General features: G+C 37.4%; 1 protein-coding gene across 1 annotated transcript in view; it reads right to left on the reverse strand.

The window, feature by feature from the left end:
- Positions 1-12,088, reverse strand: part of LOC131152386 (putative ion channel POLLUX-like 2) — a 92,479-nt gene extending 80,391 nt beyond the window's left edge. Inside the window, exons 1-2 of the mRNA XM_058104239.1 lie at positions 11,787-12,088; positions 7,804-7,880 (exon numbers count right to left, since the gene is read on the reverse strand). Of these exons, the coding sequence (XP_057960222.1) occupies positions 7,804-7,880; positions 11,787-11,872 (163 nt within the window). The 5' untranslated portion in view covers positions 11,873-12,088. The remainder of the gene's footprint in view (positions 1-7,803; positions 7,881-11,786) is intronic.
- Positions 12,089-23,158: the final 11,070 nt, after the last annotated feature.

The following is a 23,158-nucleotide window of genomic DNA, read 5'->3' on the forward strand; positions in this document are numbered from 1 at the left end:
AGCTTAAGTTTTTAGGTAAAGTGGTAATCTAATAAAACTAATGAAGCAAAACTCTCCAGTTCCTCTACATGTCCCTCAAAGATACTCCCCTGAAAAATCATTGGCTGAGCAGCAAAGCAATTCAATAAAGGGCAACCTACTCCACACCAGACTTGCCGGAGAATTAGAACCCTTGAAGATTGTAGCATTGATGTTCCAACATAACAAATTGTTGCAGAAAATTGAACATTTTTACCAACGGCCTTCCCCTCCTTATTCCTAAAACCTCTGAATGAATCACATCAGATATAAACTCTTCAAAGGAGAACAAACCAAATGTTCCTCAAAAATAACAAAAAAGTTATTCAGCATATGCGAAGAAAAAGAACAATGCAAAAATACACAAGCAAGTTTTCCCACTCCCAAAACAGAGCACGCGGACATAAGGTGACAGTAATTAGCCTTCTTGTTCAAGCAAACCAATAGTATTGATTCTATTAAGGATTGCTGTCCTAGTAAAAGCCTCAATTTTAGAGGGGATCTCGGCCTTCCAAATAAAAGATGCAAAAAGGAGAAGCACTAGAAACATGAATCAAAAGAGTGAAGAAAGACTTGGAAGTAAAAATTTCTCACAAGTCACCCCACCCCACCCCAAAGTAACAATGAAAAGAACCCAAAAAGTCAACAAAAGAACAATCATTCACCTCCCTCTCATCCATATACCTAATAAATGTAAAAATTTTATGAAGTCGCGCTCCTAAGTCCTATGGGTGTCCTTGGGCCACAGAGCTCCCTGCTTTGCGAAGGTGGGGGAGGGTCGTCACAGTGTATACAGCCTTACCCCTACTTTTACGCAGAAAGTTTCTTTCCTTGAATTCGAACCCATGACCAACCGATCACAAAGGAGCAACCTTACTGTTGTGTTAGGATTCCCAAATCAATTGGGATTTCTAATTAATGTGTTATGATTCCCAAATTGCTGCTCGGCCTTAAGGACAAGGCTAAGTTGAAGGAGGTCAAACTGTTAGGATTCCCAAGTCAATTTGGATATCTAATTAATGTGTTATGATTCCCAAATCAATTGGGATTTCATTTAATCTTAGGTTTATTTAATGTTTGTTAGGATTCCCAAATCAATTGGGATTTCTAATTAATATGATTCCCAAATCAATTGAGATTCTATTGGATAGGATTATTTAATGTTTTTTAGGATTCCCAAATCAATTAGGACTCGAGGGAATATTTTACAATCCTAATAGGAGTAAGTGCTCTTTCTCTCTCTACATATATATATATAAAACCCTACGGGGCTTTTCCATTCAATCAAGCAATAATATAATTTGGAGGCAGATCCCCTTGAAGTGATCAAACCCTATTTCTCGTACTATTTTCCCTTTAAATTTTCCCAATTTCTCCCCGATAAAACCCCAGGGTCTTATCATTTGGAATCAAAGTCAGCGTTTTTGTGGATGTTGTTAACCTGCCAACAAAAGCAAGATCTTGGAATTCTTGATCTTCACTCATACGCAATGGCCTCGGAAAATTCAGCGGAGTCCCAGATGGAAGCTAGGCTAAAGGATGAACTTAACAATATGTTTAAGTCTCAATTTAAAGAGATCCAAGCATCGCTCTTTAAACTACTCATTACATCATCCCATAAAGAGAGAAAAGATGATGCCTACATCAAATAATCGTAGGGAGCCCTCATACACACATGAAGGAGGTTACCAAGGAGAGCGTGATGAAGGTGGAATTTCCTCAATGGGACAGTAATGACACTACCTATTGGGTTTCTAGGGCTGAAAAATACTTTCGCTTTCACCACACTCCAGAAATACCTAAAGTTGAGATTGCTTCTATCAGTCTAGATGGTGGAGCTATTGAATGGTATGACTGGTTTGAAGCTCGTTATGGAATGCCTTCATGGGCAAAATTTGTTTTTGGAGTACTTGTCCGATCTGAACCTACAAAATATGAGAATATAGATGGAGAAATATGCCAAACTAGCACTATCTTGGAGTATCAGACACAATTTGAGTGGCTATCAAACAAGACTAAAGATTGGAACAAAAGCCAACTTGTCAATACTTCTATTGAAGGTCTCCTACTTGATATTCGGCGTGAGGTCAAGGTGCGTCGGCCATGAACTATGATTGTTGCAATTTCCTTTGCACGATTAGAAGAAGAGGAGTTGGGAGAAGAACGATGTCACTCTAACAAGACCATTAGCAAACAAAATGTCAGTAGCACTATCACACCACCTACTCCGTGCAATCCCCCTGCCGAGAGCGAATGACAAAAGACTTGTCCTAGCATTGTGATGAAAAGTGGCATAGAGGGCATCGTTGCAAAGAAGGACGACTCTTAATTATTGGACCAATGGAGGCGCCTGAAGAGGTTGAGGATGCCCCCCCTTATTCAGATCAGAAAGGCATGAAATCTAATGATAATGATGAATCTATCACTTCTTCAATTCATGCTTTATTTGGTTATGCTAATCCTCAAACCACAAAAACTAGTGGCTTTCTAAAATGCCAACCTGTTACTATCTTAATTGATACAAGTAGCACTAAAAATTTCTTGGACACTAAAATTGCTAAACAGCTAGCATATCCTGTGGAGCAATGTGAAAAATTTGATGTGAAGGTTGCAAATGGAAGGACCTTGACATGTCAGAGTATGTGTCTGAAGTTTAAACTTACTATGCAAAATCACAGTTATATGTTGATTTCTTTTTGCTATGACTAAACAACTATTAAGTGGTTAGGGGCATTGAATGGTTAATGACTTTAGGTGATATAGGTTGGAATTTTTCTAAACTGGTTATGAAGTTCGCCATGAATGGCCAGAGAGTGACTCTTAAAGGCAGCCATTGTGGTAATATCACTACAGTTTCAAGTCATCATATGGAGAAGCTCCTTAAAAAGGAACAACATGGCTGTTTGATACAACTTGGAGTATCAAAGGAGTTACAACATCAATTTGGACAGGATGAAGGGCTAGATCTATTATTTCAAAATTTTCTAACCCATTTGCAGAGCCACAGGGATTGCCACCTCAGCAAACACATGATCACCATATTCCTCTATTGCCAAGTAGTGTTCCTACTAATGTTCATCCTTATCGCTATCCTTATTTTTCGAAAGCAGAAACAGAAAAAGATAGTGCAAGAAATGTTAGATGCTGGCATAATTCAACCAAGTGTCAGTTCATATTCTTCTCTTGTCTTATTGGTGAAGAAGAAGGATGGCTCTTGGCGGATGCGTGTTGATTATCTAGCACTGAACAAGAACATTGTGAAGGATAAATATCCTATCCCTATTGTGGAAGAATTGTTAGATGTGTTGGGAGGTGCCCAACAGTTCACCAAACTCGACTTGAGATCAGGCCATCACCTGTTTTGGGTACACAAGGATGACATTCAGAAAACTACATTTAGAACTCACGATGGCCATTACAAGTTCTTGGTTATGCCTTTTGGTTTAACCAATGCACCTTCGACCTTCCAAAATCTCATGAATGACATTTTCTGACATTACCTATGTAAGTTTGTTCTCATGTTTTTTGATGAAATCCTAATATATAGCTCATCTCTTAAAGAGTTGAAGATCATTCAGGTCATTTGCGAACTATACTCACCACTCTTTGTGAGCATCATCTGTTTGTCAAGAAATCTAAATGCAGTTTTGCTCGACCGCATATGGAATACCTTGGGCATGTTGTTTCCAAAGAAGGTGTTTCAATTGACCCTTCTAAAATACAAGTGACGACAAACTGGCCTATTCCACAAACAATAAAAATGCTATGCAGATATTTGGGGTTGAATGATTACTACCGCAAGTTTTAAGGATTGTGGAAAGATTAGCGCTCCATTAACCGCTCTACTAAAAAAAGGATGCATTCAAATGGAGTAAGGAAGTTGAACAAGCCTTTGTCAAGCTTAAGCACACAATGTCCACCACACCTGTTCTTGCCTTGCCAACTATTAACAAGGTGTTCATCATTGAGTCTGATGGATTAAGAGTTGGCATTGGTGCAGTTTTAATGCAAGACAAACACCCCATCACTTTTACAAGTAAGGCTTTTTCTCCATCCCACATCGGCATGTCCAATTATGACAAAGAGATGCCAGCCATTGTGCATGCAATTACAAAGTGGAGACCATATTTAATTGGTTGACATTTCCAAATCCGAACTGATCACAAAAGCCTGAAGTTCTTTTTACAGCAACGAATCTCTTCCATGGAACAAAAAAAGTGGGTTACTAAGTCGTTCTCTATGACTACAAGATTATTTACAAGAAAGGGACCAAGAATGTCGTGGCAGATGCACTCTCACAACTTCCTGAACGAGTTGAACTTATCGCTATTTCTATACCTGCATGTACTACTCTTGAACCAATTAGGAAGGAATGGTGGTAAAATCCAGAGACTAGAGGTATTATCCAAAAGTTACAAAAAGAGCCAACTTCAGTCTCTCCTTACTTTTGAGATTCTTTAAACTTACTATATAAAGGGAGGATTTTATTAGTGCCAAATTCAGCCCACAAGCAAACCATACTGCAAGAATTACACACGTCACCGACTTCAAGTCGCTCTAATTTTCTTAGAATCTGAAAGTGCATTTCTCAAACATTTTACTGGAAGGGAATGAAGGGTGAAATCAAAAAGTTTGTTTCAAAATGTTATGTTTGTCAACAACAAAAAGGGAAACCATGGCAATTCTAGGCTTTCTACAGCCTCTTCCTACCCAAAGAAGCTTAGACTGTTATCTCCATAGATTTCATTGAGGGACTACCATCTTCTCATGGTAAGTCTACTAGTTTTGTTATTGTGGACGGTCTCACAAAATATGCTCATTTTTGTGCCATAACTCACCCTTATACTGCTATAAGTGTTGCTCGCACTTTTATTGAGAATATTGTCAAGTTGAATGGAATCCCTCAATCCATTGTCAGTGATTGTGACAAAATCTTTACCAGCAACTGTTTGCAAGCAACACAATTGAATATGAGCACTACATATCATCCACAATCAGATGGGTAAATTGAAGTTGTTAACAGGTGCTTGGAGACTTATCTTCGTTGCTTTGCTAGCGACAAACCAAAGGATTGCATGCGATGGCTCCCATGGGCAGAATGGCGGTATAATACCACTTATCATTTCTCCATCAAGTTGACTCCATTCGAGGTTGTTTATGGTTGAACTCCTCTTGTTCTTGCTACGTATTCAGCTAGATCATCTAGAGTTGAACAAGTTGACAAGGTGTTACATGATCGAGACAAAGTGCTTCAACTCCTCAAGGAAAATCTTGTTGCTGCTTAAGCTCAAATGAAACAAGAAGCTAAAAGCACCTTAATGAAAGAGAAAATAGTAAGAGAAATAGGGTTTGATCCCTTTGAGGGGATTTGCCTCCAAATTAGCCAAAAGCCACAAATTATGTTATTGCTTCATTGGTTGAATGGAAAAGCCCTATATGGGTTACATATATATGTGTACATATATATATATATATATATATATGGTAAAGAAACTTGCTCCTATTAGGACGGTAAAATATTCCCTCGAATCCTAATTGATTTGGGAATCCTAACAAACGTTAAATAATCCTATCATGAAACAGAATCTCAATTGATTTGAGAATCGTATTAATTACAAATCCCAATTGATTTAGGAGTCCTAACGAACATTAAATAATCATGACAAAAATAGAATCTCAATTGATTTGGGAATCATAACATAGAAATCCCAATTGATTCAAGAATCCTAACACATTGATCCAAGGCATGCCCTCATGAAGCCAGGCTCCTATAGGTAAGGAAAAATTCTAGAATGGAAGCATTTTGGAGACTAGACAATTGAAGGAGAAGAAGAAAAGCTTGAACCAAATGAGCATCCCCAATCCAATGATCCTCCCAAAAACAATTATCTCCCCATTATCACACTTCTCACACATGGGGAAAAACATATGAGAGATGCAAAAAACAAATTTCTAGGAACTCCCACCAATTTTTTTGAAGCCCATATTTACTATAAATTACCTTATGCCAAAAGGGAGTACATCCTATAGGAATGCCTATAACAATTTCCCACTAAGGAGATGTTATCAAACACCAAATTACCCAAATGTCTCACGTATGCTTGCAACCTAGCTCCCAATTCACAAGATTATCTCTTATATTCTTCCCCCACCCTAGACCGCTAATTCTCTCATTAACTTCTCTAACATAGGAGCCACTTTCATAATAATCCAAGAGAAAAACAAATAATACAATGGGATAGAAGAGAGACAAGCCTACATAAATGTAATCCAGCCCGCTAATGTGAAGAAAGCCCACTCCATCCATGTTCCTGACACTTCCTTAAGCACCAGATCAAAAAAAGAAAGGCAGAATGGTTAGTGCTAGATCCAAAACCTTCCATCAATGGAGGCAATGACCTATACTTGACAATTGTATTCACATTTAGTTGTTTTAAAAACATTCTTAATGACAACAAGCTATTATATGCATCAATTTTATTCATCATTATTCTGTTGTTAAAATTTAAAATAAGAAAGTAGGACAAGCGAATAAATAAAATTTCATCCCACACACACATACACACAGAGTTATATTTTACAATGAAGTGCATGCAATTTTACCCAAAATTCAAAAATATTTTCCAATAAAGGAAATAGCATATCATCTAATATAACATAATCCATCAATTATTACACCCCAAGTGAACAGCTCATGTGTGCAAATTTAAAGAAGCTAAAAGTGATTACATTCTTGTAAAGTGGCATCATATAGTTTATATTGTTTAGTTTGTTCACGTCTTTCAAGGATTCATAGGCCTTATTACATGTATATGTAACATATCATCACGGCCTCAATGAATAACCTCCCCTTAAATGATAAATCTAAGCTTTGCTCTTTCAAATTTTAAAATTTTTTAAAGAAACATGAAATGTTCAAAAAGTTTAATTTGACCCTCATGTTATCTTTTTGAGCGGAGGCAATAATAAAACAAAACTAATTATCAAAGAATAAATATTTTTGAAATCTATGACAAGTCACTGGGAACAATTGCTCACACTGAATTGAATGTAGATCCACCCATGAGTAGGATTACTGCCCAAATGAACACCTAAGAGGTCAACTAAAAATACTACGCCCTGCCACCATAGCATAATTAAAAAGACCATAGAATCTACATTAATGCCTACAATCCCACTTTTAGACAGATTCATCTCTAACTAGACACCTTCTCAAAACTAAGCAAGATAACTGACACATTAAGAAAACCATCCATATCATCAGATAAGAAAATACAGACATAGATAACTCCTCGTTCCCCACCCTAATCCTCTACTCTAAATTCCTACCCACCCTTGTACCAATCATCCTACTCAAAATATCAACCACAAGCATGAAAAGAAATGGAAACAATCGATCTCCTTCCTAATAACCCTACGGGCCTTAAACAAGGCCTAGGTTTCTCAATGAAGCAAATGTTTGAATATGTCCACACACAGGTAGACCAACAACATTTATCGATGTTATCTGATTCATTCTTCCTATAGGTTCCAAGGCTTTGTTTTGAATTGCCTCAACTTTATCTAGAGCTATTTAAAACATATCTAACAAAGTATTTGCACCTCTCTTCCCACTAATGTCTCATAATCATGTCAAATAAATTCATGTGATATAGCAATTTAATGATTTAGTAAATTAAAGATTAACATGATCCTATTTCAAGCTTGCACTAAGGATACGCTATAACAAGAATTGAGCAGATATATTCATTCAATATGATCTAGTATAGATAGTGAAAAGCTTACCTCCATTATGTACTATAAATGCATGTGCACTTAAAGCGGGAGAATGGATCCACCAATAGAAGCATGGGATTTGTTTTCTGAAAATGAACATGTCAGCGTTAAAATCATACAGCTCTATCTATCCCATGGCATTTAGGACAACCTTATTAAACATAAAATTGCTCAAATCTTCTTTTTTTTTTTCCTAATATATAGGATGTGAAACATAGTGATAAGCAGATTCAATACCAGCATATGCATTTTAATTTCCTATACACTGCTATACAATAAAGATGGTATTAAAACTTGCTGGCAATAAAAGCCTCACAAGGGGAACTTCTGCAGCACCAAAGACCCATTTTTAAGGGGAAAAACTTATATGATAGGTAATGAGTTTGAGAATCAACTAGGCAACCTACAAGCTCTCTGAAATTGCTGCATGAACACCATGAGAACACCAGAAACAAAAAATTATACTATTTAAAATTTGAATTTCTGTCATTGTTCCCTCATAAAACCCCTTCTCTCTTCCATGCAAGGCAAAAGCACTGCAAAGGAAATATAGATCTAATTTGATCTTACCATTCCAAAACTTCCACAATTAACAATTCATTATATCATAAAGACAGAGCCAAGAGCAAATCCAACCAACATCTTACCATCTTGTACAAATAGTTATAGGAGATTAGTAAATGAATACAGAGCACATATGCACCAGGGATATAAAGAAAAATAGTCTACCATTGAGATTTTTGATAGCCATGTTCCGGATTGATAAAACAACAGGAAAAGGTTTATATTTAAAAAAAAAAAAATTGGGCAACAAATTTGGAGGAAATTGGAGCTCTCAAACTGGACTCCATCAGGATTCAAAAATGATTTTCACCCTTGCTGGCAGAGGAAGTAAAGAGGGGCATAAAACCAAGGAGAGTCGAAATTCTAAATAGAGAATAAATTACTTTTAACAACAATATGCCACTGCATCAAAAATTCTTAAAATATTTCAATATCCTGTGTTGTGAAATTAGAGTTAATGAAGTTAAGTCTGCATTAAAAAAGATGAAAAATGGGAAAGTTATGGGACCAGATAACATCTCAATTGAAGTTTGGAAATGCTTAGGTGATAACGGAATTATATGGTTAACTAATTTATTTAATACAATTGTACAAACTAATAAAATGTCAGATGAATGGAGGAAAAGCGCTTTAATACCTAAATACAAAAATAAAGGAGATATTCAAAATTATAATAACTATCGGGGAATTAAACTTATGAGTCATACGATGAAACTATGGGAAAGGGTAGTTGAACAAAGATTAAGGTTAAAAACGAAGAACTCAGAAAATCAATTTGGTTTTATGCCTGAGAGATCTACCACAGAAGCTATTTATCTTTTAAGAAGTTTAATGGAAAAGTTTAGGGAAAAGAAGAGGGACTTGCATATGATATTTATTGACCTTGAGAAAGCATATGATAGGATACCTAGGGAAGTTCTATGGTGGGTTTTAGAAAAAAAAAAAAGGGTGTATGTAGTAGGTATACCGATGTCATTAAGGATATGTACGATGGAGTAATGACTAGTGTAAGGACTATAGATGGAGAAACTAGAGAATTTCCAATTACCATAGGTGTACATCAAGGATCTGCTTTGAGTCCTTATCTTTTTGCTTTAGTGATGGACCAATTGACTAAGAGTATTCAAAAGGAGATTCCATGGTGTATGTTGTTTGCAAATGATATTGTATTAATTGACGAAACTAGGGATGGAGTAGAGGCTGAGTTAGAATTATGGAGAGAACCTTTCGAATCTCGAATCTAGAAGCTTTAGGATAAGTAGAAATAAGACAGAATATATGAAATGTAATTTTAGTAATGATAGAAGGAATATTGGAAACAAAGTTAAACTTGATGAAGAAATAAATAGCACTTGTAGATTTCGATACCTTGGATCTATTATGCAAGCTCAAGGAAAAATTGAAGATGATGTAATGCATAGAGTTAAAGCAGGTTGGGTAAAATAGAAAAGTGTTTCAAGTGTGCTCTGTGATCGTAGAATTCCCTTAAAATTGAAAGGAAAGTTTTATAGGACAGCTATAAGACCAGCTATGCTATATGGATCAGAATGTCGGGCAACAAAGAAACATAATATCCAAAAAGTAAAAATTGCCGAGATGAGAATGCTTAGATGGATGAGTGGTATAACATTGAAAGATAAGGAATGAACATATTCGTGGTAAGTTAGGTGTAACTCCTATAAAAGATAAGATAAGGGAGGGACGACTCAGATGGTAAGGACACTTGCAACGTAGGCCACATAGTGCACCTGTGAGGAAAAGTGATTTAGTTACTATGAGGGGCAGAAGAAGAGGTAGGGGTAGACCTAAAATAACTTGGGAGGAGATAGTGAGTAAGGATTTAATATCTTTAAATCAATCAAAAGAAATTGTCCATGATCGCATAAATTGGCGAAAAAAGATTCATATAGCCGACCCCACCTAGTGGGACTAAGGCTTGGTTTTGGTGTTGTTGTTGTTGTTGTTTTGTGAACTCCTATACAAAAATTGGAACAGACAATATCACCATCTCAAAATGAAAAAGAGGTGAAAACACTCTCCCATCTCTACGCAGAGCTATGCTATAACCTACATCTACTCAAAACTCTAAAGCAACTCTAGACCAAAGAAAAGCATAGCCAACAGCTTGAATGGTTTCCACTGCAATCTCCAATTGGCTTTCATAGTGTCATTATTGTTGTTGAGGGTGCTCATGAAGGATTCTTAAGTCAAGCTTACCTATTTTCAATAGAATAATCCAACTTTTATCGGTCATTAGCAAAAGTAGCATCATCCACACTTCATAAATTATGTCATTCAAACAATGCATCACGAGACTGCTGTTCCATCCAACACTACAGCCCCCACTATAATTACAGCCGATAATTTAATGAGTAAAAGACACTAACTACTCCTAAAGTTTGGCAAAAAGATAAGGACCTCCCCAAAAATTTTAAAAATTCCAAGGACCTCCTTTGAAATTTCAAAAATTTCATAGATTTCTCTTAAGATTTACCAAAAAGACACTGATCTTCTCTTATATTTGCCAAAAAGACAAAATTTTTAGGGGTATAAGTGTGTTAAAAGTCAAATATAGGAGAGGCTTGTGGGATTTATGAAATGTGGATATTTCAAACCAGGAGGTCTTAGTCTTTTTGCCAAACCTCATGAGGTCCGCGCCTTTTGCCTTAACTTATTTACCTTCCAATGCTGATCAAAAAGCCTAGCTCCACTTAAAACGAACATAAAAGGGTGCAGCACCCTTCACATCTTGATCACTCAAACGCCAGATTAACATGAACATGTTAGGAATCCATTTGGCAGCAGCTGTGACCAGAGCAAAAGGAATCATTTGCACAAATCTAATCCATCTTTGGCCGCATGCACGAACGTACACCCGGAACTAGAAACCAGCACCCTCTCAGAATCAATTGACAAATAGGAATCTAGTCATGGTTCAGAATAATCCAGCGCCAATAGATTGGATAACGTGAGTCTTGCAAATAATTAAGGTTCGCGTTTTTTATTGAACTCTCAGTCATGAGCTTCTAAAACACCAATGTTCATGTAATTAGGGTCCACTAAATTCAAATGTTAAACCGAAATCCCCGTTTTGGATTTTAGAAAGAACGAATGAAATCAAAAGAAAAGAAAATGTCCAAGGAAACGGCTTGATTTCGTGAGCATTTTCAAACCGTTTTTCTTTCTCACCCCCCATATTTCCGAAAAGAGAGAGCATCTGAAGAAATCAAACTAAGCTTGAGCAGTATCCAAAGGTCAAAAGACAAAAGGAAAAGACAGCGACAGGCGAGCATTTTGGCAACACTTTTCTCGGTTCGGAAAGCAAAAAAGATAAGGCATTACAATCTGCGGGCGTCAATAGCAAGAAAAGCACTTTTCACGCTTTCCTTTGAATTGAAACGAGAGGTAAAAGGCAGGAAAGAGTCAACCTCTTGGACGAAGCCATCCGACTGAGCTGTAAGCGTGGAGGTGGAATCCATGGCCGCGAGCTCTGCAAATGATGAAGCATCATCATCGTCTCGCTCTGTGTATCTCGGAGCGCCGAGACTGTAGGGCCGGAGAACGGAGGGAGAGACTTGCATATAAGAAAGACTACAATGTTTGTCTACTGATTGTAGCAATGGGAAGGGGAGGACAGCGAAGGATGCTCCACTGCAACTGGTACTGGGAAATTTCAAAAGCTTCCCCACCATCGCGATCGCCTGGACCACTGCGCCAAGCCGTACATACTACACAAGGACGAAATATTAATATTATAAATTAATTAATATTTTACTTAACAAAAATGTGCATTTAAAACTTACACGATAAAATTATAATTTTATGACAAGGCTGTTTGCCCCTTTTATAGTCTTTCTGTTTTGACTTGTTATTAACTTTTACTGTAATAAAATAAAGAAAAATGAACAGATAAAGCTTTCATTAAGATAGTAATTTTAAATTTTTTTAAATTTTAGTTGGTCCAGTAATAATTAAAAATATAATTATATTCTATGCAACAAACTTTGTAACTTAATTTTTTACCCTCAAGACAAACTTGGTCCATTACACTCTCTAAATAAATGATAAAGACTCAATTTGAAATTCAAAAAATATTAAGTAAAGTAAAGAAAAATAAGAAGAAATTTGTTTTTGTTATGTTTGCTTATTAGTAAAAATAAAAAATATATAAAATTAATAAATAAATATTTAAATTTTACACATTATTATTATTAATTTTCTCCATTTTTAATCATATTTAAAATAAAATTTTAATCATATAGAGAAAAATATGTAATGAAAAATAAAGTTTCTTTTTTTTTTTTCTCTTCTAAATGAGTCCTTGATAAAAGAAACAAAAATTGAAAAAGTTAAATTTTTCATGTTTAATTCAAAAAAAAAACAAGAGAAAATAAAATATTTAATCAATAAATATTTAATTTTATACATTACTAACATTTTAATTTTTAATTATAGTATACTGAATTTTTATTTTTAATAATATTTAGCATAGAGAGTAAAATACACAAAAATATAATTATTTTTTAATTTTTTTCTAAATAAAATTCTGAACCTAAATACACCTTTAAGGTAAATAAAAATTCTAGGGCATGGATTATACATGCACACTTGGAAACAATAACTAATATTCTGTTATTCAATAGAGGCAATATTGAATTAAAGCATTCCTACTTACCATCACGTGAGGTTCTGTCAAGTGCACGTGTCTGTTTGTCAATTTGTGCCTCAAATGAATGTCAATTTTGTCATCATTAGCATGTGTGATATCTTTCACTTTTTTTTTTTATTGGAGTTCTTGGATGAGGACAATGATTCAATCAAATTACACTTTCTTTTTATCCATTTGAACAATTTTGCTCTATAATTTTTAACTCAAATCTTACATCTTTTTATAAATTATATTAATTAAATAATAGAAGGAGGAGATAAAGGAAATTGTAATTAGTAATTCAACAGACACGCTTGATGGGATCGTCCACGGGAACACGCGTCTTGTCGACGAGTAGATACCGAGGGATTATTTTCAGCTCTAAATTTCGTCGATAAGGAATAAGCGTTTATCGACGTACTCCCTTCATGTTCTCGTCAACGAAGTAACGTGACTCGTCGATGAGGGCAAGTGTATAAATAGCCCTAAACTCGGATTTCAACGCAGATTTTTTAAACAAAGCAGTGGTTCTCTATCCTATTCATCCCCTCTTCCTTCTCTCTAAGATTTTGGGTCCATTATTCGCCGGATCGACGATCCGAAGTCACCACGCTACTCTTAAGAAAGTTCTCTTCAAATCTGCTGGAATAGATCGTTGGTAGGGTTAACTTGGATTTCATCCCAAATTCAGGGTAAGGCTTTATTTTGAGTATTAGACTTTCCTACAGTTGTAGAAAATGTAGCATTTGAAGAAATGCCGAAATTTTTTTTAGGCCGATGTTGTTTTCAGGGTGTTGAACAGGGAACCCTGCGGGTGCAGGACTAATCATTTTAGGAGCTTTTCAGAAGTCAGGTAAGGGAAAAAACTAAGTCATGATTTCATAAAGATATATTTATTATTTTATAACATTTAATTTTAAATAAATATGTATATTATAAAATTATATTGGAAATAATGTTGTTGATCAAAAATATGAATTTCATGTATAATATCGGAAATAAGATTATTATCTTTTTTGTGTGGCATGAGTATTATTTACCATGGAAATTATGATGATGAAATATTATGTTTACAAAATAAGTATGTTATTACTGCTTCTAGGGAAATATTAAAATGATACAGGGATTTTTTAAACTAAGGAATTTATATGATATGTCGGCGTAAGGGTCGAAGATTTTATATGATATGTCAGCGTAAGGGCTGAGATTTTATATGAAATATCGATGTAAGGGCCAAAGGTTTTTATGATATGCTATACTGGCATAAGGACTGTGATTTACAAGATACAAAATACCGACGTAAGGGCCGTAAATTTTATATGATATGTTATGCAAAGTTTTATGAAGATATTAACATTACAGATATTATTATGAAATAGTCATGTATCATTATTTAGAAATATATTATATGTTATCAAAACCTGGTTGGCTTGGTTTAAACTTTCACGAAGCACGGTACCGTAACTATATGATCATGATCATAATTATGTTAGTTCTACCGCTTGCCATAAGGGGCAGTGGGAGATCGGCAGTCGATTTGGTTTATTGTAGCGCAGGCGTCCCTCTAGTGTCTGGACCAAAAGGGGCAGACTCATCGTACTTACAGACTTACGTTGATCTACCGTAATCATCCAGCCATTGCTAGGTCCAGCCTTCGGGTTGCACAATCCAGTCATGTGGGGGTAAGACAAGACACTAGCCAGTTATCCATCTAGGGTGTTTTCCATGTACGATATGAGATGATTATTATGTATAGAAGTTCAGTATGTTATACCATGTTATGATAAAATATGTTTTTTCCCAGATATGTTACAAATAATTTTATCAAGTATGATTTATGTATGTATTTTTATATGTATAACACGAAAATACTCATGTTGTCACACACTAATATTAATTTATTTCCCTTACTGAGAGGTGTCTCACCCTAACTATATAAATATTTCAGGAGCCCCTGATACAAGAGCAGATAGAACTCTGCAGCGTTAGAGTTCAGTTGTTCTACCCTATTTGAAGGGTAAGTCATTTTGCTAGGGTCTGGCAGATTTTTGGGTGATGACCCTAAGGCCACTTTTGGATATTTTGGGGTACGTGTATGTATATGATAGTTGTATTAAAACTCTGGTGTTGTGTTAATTGGTAATTTGAAATGTACATGATTTTACGTTTCTTGCTGCTTAGGCATCCATGTTGTATTTCGGATATATCCCTGGTACCCATGGGTCTAGGTTAATTATGATTTGATAGGATTATTATATTGGATGTTATTATGGAAAAAAAATTATGGTAAATTAGGCAGGTCGTTACATTTTAAATATAAAAATTTAAATTCATCATATTTTTAACCAAAATTTAAATTTCTTTATATTTTTACTTAAATTTCAATTTATCTTTTATTACATTAATTGTGACATATTGCATGATAGACAAAATTGTGCATTTCTTATTCCAATTACTTATTTTATACTTTCAATTTGAATTAAACTCAAAAATTTGCTTCCATAATTCACTTATTGCGCTCATATGAAAAGTTGACATTCAAGTTCTTCAATTAGAGAAGTTAAGTTAACCCTGTGTTATGAAAAAAAAGTTTACTACCAAAGACTTGTATGACAAAAATAGAGATGGTGAAATAAAGCAAGACTCACATGTTACACTCGTTATGTTGGTGTCACATGAACCTATGATGGTCATTAGTATGTGTAAAACAACATTGTTCTTAAACTATATAGGGAGAGGTAGTCATCTCCTCTTTTATAGCATTTCTTATAGAGTTGTTTTCTTTTTTTGATTTTATTTTATATTAAAATATTTAATAAAGGTTTGGTGGAAACTTTATTTCCTACTTTGATGCCTCCTAAAATTCTCTAGATCATCTAGTGAGTTTTGCATGGTGAACAAGAGAGTGAAAAAAGAAATTTGACAAAACTTGCTGGATGGTCCAGCGAGTTTTGCATGGTGGACAAGAGAGTGAAAAATTGTAACGCCCTAGAAAATATTTGCCGATATGATAATAGAATTCATAATAATACAACATCATGACATCTCTGATACCATGCTTTTACATTCCCATTTTTGTTTCATTTTCATCACAACACACACGCACACACACACACACACACACATATATATATATATATATATATATATGATAATATAAATATTACATTTGTCCATTCACTGCCTGCAGAAGCAAAAATAGACCTATCAATAACTGTACATGATATGCCTAAAATATATCAGTCAAGGAAAGGAAGTCAACACCTAGCCATCACTCCCTAAGCCAGACCTTCTAGCGAGAGCAATCAGCTCCATCCCAATAAAAAGGGGGAGAGATCCACACTGGCGCCTTAAACGCTCGGAGTGATACACATGGGTACTATGACTCGGGAGCGATTCACGCCCCCGTGCCATAAAGACAATTCAACTCAAGGGTCAACCCATGCCACTATAAAAAAGGGAGGACGTAAACAAATGAAGGAAACTCATTCTTAACCCATCTTTATTGTTGCTTATAACCTCTCTAAAAGTAGTCTCTTACTTAAGCATCGGAGAGATCCCCCGGAGTACACCCTCGGAGATGTTAAATTCCGCAGCCAACCCCTACTGTACCTTCTCCACAATCTCAGCTAACTCTGCATCACTAGCCTGCGCGGCTTTAATACGCTCGAACAAAATTGGCTGGATCATCAAGCTAGCAATGAAAGCCTGATGGTCACCGGCCACCAACTCCACACCCAAGCTCTCCAAATCTCGTTTGATGTGATGCTGAGCCACAACTATAGATATAGCCGCATGTTCCGACTTCCGACTCAACGCATCGGCTACCACGTTAGTTTTCCCTGGGTGATAACTGATGGTGCAATTGTAGTCTTTGATTAGCTCAAGCCATCCATCTTTGCCTTATGTTCAACTTCTTCTACGTGAAAAAGTATTCGAGGCTTTTGTGATCAGTGAAAATTTCGCATTGCACACCATACAAGTAATGTTGTCAGATCTTCAGTGCATATACAATAACAATTAACTCCAATTCATGCGTAAGGTAATTCTTCTCGTATTCCTTTAGTCGCCAAGAAGCATACGCTACTACTTTACCCTGCTGCATAAGCACACATCCCAAACCTTTCAGAGACGCATCGCTATAAATCACAAAACCGTCATCCCTAGAAGGAATGGTCAAAACCAGAGCAGTAAGCAGTCAGTGCTTCAACTCCTGAAAACACTGCTCGCAATCACTGGTCTACTTAAACTTTACCCCATTCCTGGTTAATCGAGTCATAGGCCCAAACAACTTAGAGAAACCCTCCACGAATTGACAATAATAACCCGCCAGTCCTAGAAAACTCTAAACCTCCTACACACTTTTTGGCCTCACCCAATTGACCACAACTTCGATCTTGCCAAGATCAACTGAGACACCTCCACTGGACACCACATGGCCTAAGAATGCAACCTAATTCAACCAGAATTCACACTTCTTCAATTTAGCATGCAACTTCTTCTCCCTTAGAATCTGCAATACTAACCTCACATGGTTTTCATGCTATTCCGAACTCCTCGAATATACTAGATTGTCGTTGATGAACACCACTACGAACTGGTCCAGGTACTCATAGAAAACCATGTTCATAAAATCCATGAACACTGTCGGAGCATCCGTGAACCCAAAAGGCATAACTAAGAACTCGCAGTGGCCATATCTGGTTCGAAAAGCAGTCTTCGCAACATCTTCAAATCGAACCCTCACCTGATGACACCCTAACCATAGATCGATCTTCGGAAAGACCTGTGTCCCCTGTAACTGGTCAAAGAGATCATCGATACGAGGCAAAGGGTAACGATTCTTCATAGTCACCTTGTTAATCTCTAGGTAATCAAAGCACATATGCATCGACGCATCCTTCTTATTCACAAACAAAACTGGAGCTCGCCAGGGCAAAACACTAGGTCGAATAAAGCCCCTGTCTAGTAATTCCTGCAACTACTCCTTCAACTCTTGAAGTTCCGCTAGAGCCATCAGGTACGGAGCTTTAGAAATCGATGCCTTGCTAGGCAGTAACTCTATTGTGAACTCCACCTCACAATCCCGAGGTAAACTGGGTAAATCTCCTGGAAACACATCCAAGAATTCACTAACTACCCAAATATCCTTGAGCCTCAACTCATCCCTCGGCAGTTCCCTCACGTAAGCCAGGTACCCCTGACATCCGTCTAAGAGTAACCTCCTCGCCTGTAGTGCCGATAGAATCGGTGGCATTGAACGCACACACGATCCTACAAATTCGTACTCCTACACCCAGGAGGTCTGAACACCACCACCTTCCTACGACAGTTGATCACAGCAAAATTGGAGAATAACCAATCCATCCCCAATATGACATCAAGCCCCAACATATCGTAAACTACAAGATTCTCCGGTAGCAACTTCCTCGGAATTACCACTGGATAGCCTTCTAACATCCTCCTACAAAATGATACACCCCTAGATGGTGTAGCTACAGACAATCCTTCACCCATGACTTGGGTCTCCACCCCACACAGTTTAACAAAATTAACAAATATAAAGGAGTGGGTCACACCCAAATCAAATAAAACCACAACTCTATTAAAAAGCAATATCATAGTACATGTCACCACATTCCCCGCATGCTCAGCATCCGCTGGAGTAAGCGAGTACACCCTTGCCTGAGCTGTGTTTGCCTGATATGTTCCCTGGGATACCTGATTACTTCCCTAATTCTGACTCGAAGAAGGCGTACCCTGCTTCGGTGCATGACAATCCCGAGCCATGTGACCTGATTGGCCACAGTTGTAGTAGTTACCCCCAAACGGCTGGCATTCACGGCTATGTCATTTGTGGCACCTAATACAACGATCACCTGAATGGTTCATCTGGGAACCCTAATGCTTGGTATTCTGGCAATAACCCGAGCCCCTGTTCCTCTTCTTCCATGATCCCCGACGAGATCTTGACTAAGAACTAGAAGGTACTAGTCTCTTCTTCGGCTCCTAATCCACCTCATCCTCTCAGATACCGATCTCGATCACAATGGCCTTATCCACCAAAATCGAGAATTCACAAATCTGAAGCATACCCATTAATCCGCGAATGTCCTTCCTCAGGCCCTTCTCGAACCTCCGAGTCCTCTCATACTCGTTCGAGATCAAGTACGATACAAAACGAGATAGCTCTATAAACCGAGTACCGTACACCTACACTGTCATACCTCCCTGAGTCAGAGTAGAAAACTCGTCCACCTGTGCATCACGTATGGAGACAGGGAAATATCTCTCAAAGAACACCTTCTTGAAACTGCCCCACGTCATCTTTGCAAGACCGACTCTTTGTTTCTCCAACAGACTCACTGCAGTCCACCATCATCCTGCCTCCCCAGATAGCTGAAAGGTAGCATAGAGGACTCTTTGCCTATCTGTGCAGTGTAAAACCTCTAAGATCCTCTCGGTCTTCTTAACTCAGTCCTTTGCTAACATTAGACTAGGTCCTCCTAAGAACGTCAGAGGATGCATGTGTGTGAACCTCTCAATGGTGCACCCAGCAGCCGTAGGAGAGCATTCGCGTCTCTTGACACTTCGCCCAATCTCCGGCAGAACCTGCCTCGTCAACCCTCAAGGCACAGAAGGAGACTCATCACTCACCATCTCCTCGAAGCCACTCACCAAGTTATTATTCTTGGGCTCCATTCTGAAAACACAATAAGAATCTATTAATACTCCTACAACACATACAGTTAACACAATTATATATCATTAATAATGTTAACTACCACCTAACAGGTTCAGGTCTTTCCTAACACACCGACACGAAAATCATCAATGGTTTGCTGTGATTTTACTGAAATTGTCATTCCAGGAAAAGCACGGAACACCGCCGATGAGTCCCTGTCTAGAAACAAAACAACCCTCGACCTACTCTACCCATTTCCAACATCCTATACGCTGGTATGTATACACAACTATGCCTAACCAAGTCTACAAGACCTAACAACTTGGTTAGCTCTAATACCAAGCTGTCACGCCCGAACGTTATCCCTGTATCATACAAAATCCATGACACAGCACAATGAATGAGGGTCCGACCCCGTGGGGTTCCCAGGCACCCCATACACATCCATATACAATAAGGATAAACATAACGGGAATAGTCTTTTATACACATTATGTACCATACCAGAGTCTATACAAAAGAAACTAGGATCCATAATATAACATAAACCTAGGTGGCAACCAAAACCACAAAAGACAACCCAGTCCAATCCTAGTACTTACCTAAGTACCTCTTACAGTACACCGACCACTACGCTCCCAACACCATGACGCTAGTTCCAGTTACTTGAAAGACCTGAAAAATATATACGTACAGTAGGGGTGAGACACCTCTTAGTAAGGCAGATACAGATTATATTGGTGTGTGACATATGAGTGTTATTATGACACAAAACATACACAGTTAAATGCAATTTTAGTATTTTCACAAAAAAGTTCCAGTACATTGCACACACACACACACACACACACACACACACACACACACACACATAATTAAGCAACCTAGTGTCGTCACACCCTTCGGCCCAAAGCCGGCCTGCATTACACGATATCCCCGGCACGTGGTGTAGCCCCATGCTCCCATGGCATTGTATTAGTACAACTGGTGGATCCACACCATTCGATGATCAGCCGGTAAGGCTTACGCCCTCGGATATAGAGCCGGACACTCTTTCGATACCTGGAACAATTTGGAACCCAATTCCTATTGCATTTCATCAAAACACAAACATGCATGCTCATATAACCAAACAAACCACACCCATTTGGTAATCTAAAATTATGATTTTCCAAACATATACATTTTAAATAAGTCAAGGCACGACCATCTTTATAACACAATATACATCACAATATATTTATAATTTTCCAACAAAACCAGGGATGCAACCTAATACCCCTTTTTTTCTCCAAAACTATAACATGAAAAACCCATAACGCACACAGGAGTAACCAAAACGCACATAATTTTTACCCATTAGATTCCCCCCAAATGAGTAACCAAAATGCACACAGGACCGTGAACCGTAGTTCTATCGAGTCCATTTTCAAAAATAACCGACGTAAACTGAATCTCCCTACCTTTCCCCAAAATCCAAACCTGCGCTCTATGGCCTCTAAATCGCAAACTGAGTTCTCAAAACTTACAAATCATAGTATCGAACATACTCACAATTCTATTCTCTACACAACTACCGGAACAAAATCGAAAATCGAGCCTTACCTCGATTTTGAGCCAAAACCCAAAAATGCCCGCAACGAAGATCTAATCCGTAAAACTTGTAGAGAATCCTTCCCTGATCCTCATGGTAACGTTAGATCTATGATTTCAGAAACGTACGAAGAAGAAATCTAGAGAGAGAAAGTGCCCTTCGAGTTATAGAGAGATAGAGAGAGAATTTCATATTTATTAGTTGAGAAGTAATGAAAATGGATATTTATAGCCCTTTGACTCAGCCACCCTTATCGACTAGATGGCGTCTTCGTCGATGAGGCACTGAAGATAATCCGTGGATAAGACAGTGGCTTCGTCGACGAGCTTGAGATTCCTTGTTTCCCAAAACCTCTCGGCTTCTCCTCGTCGATGAGCCTCTGGAATTCATCATCGAGTAACATAAGGCCTTCGTCGACGAACTTTGGCTTCGTCGACGAAGCCTGCTCAATTTACCATTCTACCCTTCTCTTAATTAATTAAATCCATATATCACGGTTTGAGTTCTTATAGGAAAACTCATCGGAGGTCACTTGATATTTTTGGTTGCAACAATTAGCGTCGTCTGTGGGAACGCTTCTAAGAGATTTTCTTCTTAGTTCCGATTTTGATCCCCAATGACGACTACATCAAACAATTCAAAATCAGAGCACGGCGGCTCAGCCCAAAAGCCAAACCAATCTTCCTGCTAGCAATTGCCGCATCATTTTGTTGCTCTAACTCAGCTACACGCTTTTCACGATTGCCTTCGAGCTTGTTTTGCATGTTTATCAATAAACTGAGAATCCTCATTTGAAGAATCATCATGCTTGCCCCTAGGCAAGTTTCCTTTGCCATCTGCAGTCATTTGGCTTGGCGAAATTTCCACTCCACCAGCTTTCCATGAAGCGGACAAATTATTTTTTTTGAAATAATAAAGATTTAAAGGGCCCAAATCCTTCGTGGTTGTTCTAATCCATCAAAGACCTCTTTGGAGAAATATATTTGACATGTTGTAGCGCCATCCTAAGAATTCACCCTCAGTGTAGTGACCCGGAGAATTTATAGTAATTAAATAATAAGAAAAGGAAAGAAAGGCAAATTGTCTTCTTAGGATTGTCGATGTGGACGCGTGTCTCATCGACAAGAATTTACCGAGAGGCTATTTTCAAGGTTTGAATTTTGTCGATGAAGGCACCATCTTCGTCGAAGAACCGCCTTCATTAACTTGTCGACAAGGCGACGTGGCTTGTCAACGAGGTCCACATGGACAACATTTTATATAAAGCCCTAAAATGGATTTTTGAAGGGAAATTCATTTTATAATTCTTCTCTCTCTCTCTAAAACAGTTTCTTTGACTTCTCACTAAGATTTTGGCTCCGTCTCTCCTCGGTTCGACGATCATAAGCTACCACAATGATCCTAGGGAGATTCTTTACAATCTAGTTGGAGTGGAAATTCTATTTGAGCAATTTGGAAACCATCCTAAAATTTGGGTAAGTGTATTTTTAGGTATTTTCAGTATTACCGGTATTATTTGGGGTCAAATTTTGTATACCATGAGAATATATTGGTGTTTTGTGGAATAAATTTGGGATGTCATATTTTTAGGAATAGGGTGTTTTGGGCCCCTATAGTCATAGGTTGAGGACCCCAACAAGTATCTATTCGGGAACCCATGTTTTTTAGGTTGGTACACCAAGGTTGCGAGAGTGGAATAGAGTGGAGGCCAACCTCCCACTCAGATAGGTAAGGGAGATACGCTATACTAGTAATTTTAAAAGTTTACTTGAAAATTATGTGTGTGTGTGTGTGTATACATACATATATATATATATATATATATATATATGTATATATTAGTTTATTATTCAATTTTTCCCAGAATATTATT

The sequence above is a fragment of the Malania oleifera genome, chromosome 3 (assembly GCF_029873635.1).
Source record: "Malania oleifera isolate guangnan ecotype guangnan chromosome 3, ASM2987363v1, whole genome shotgun sequence".
Classification (NCBI taxonomy): domain Eukaryota; kingdom Viridiplantae; phylum Streptophyta; class Magnoliopsida; order Santalales; family Ximeniaceae; genus Malania; species Malania oleifera.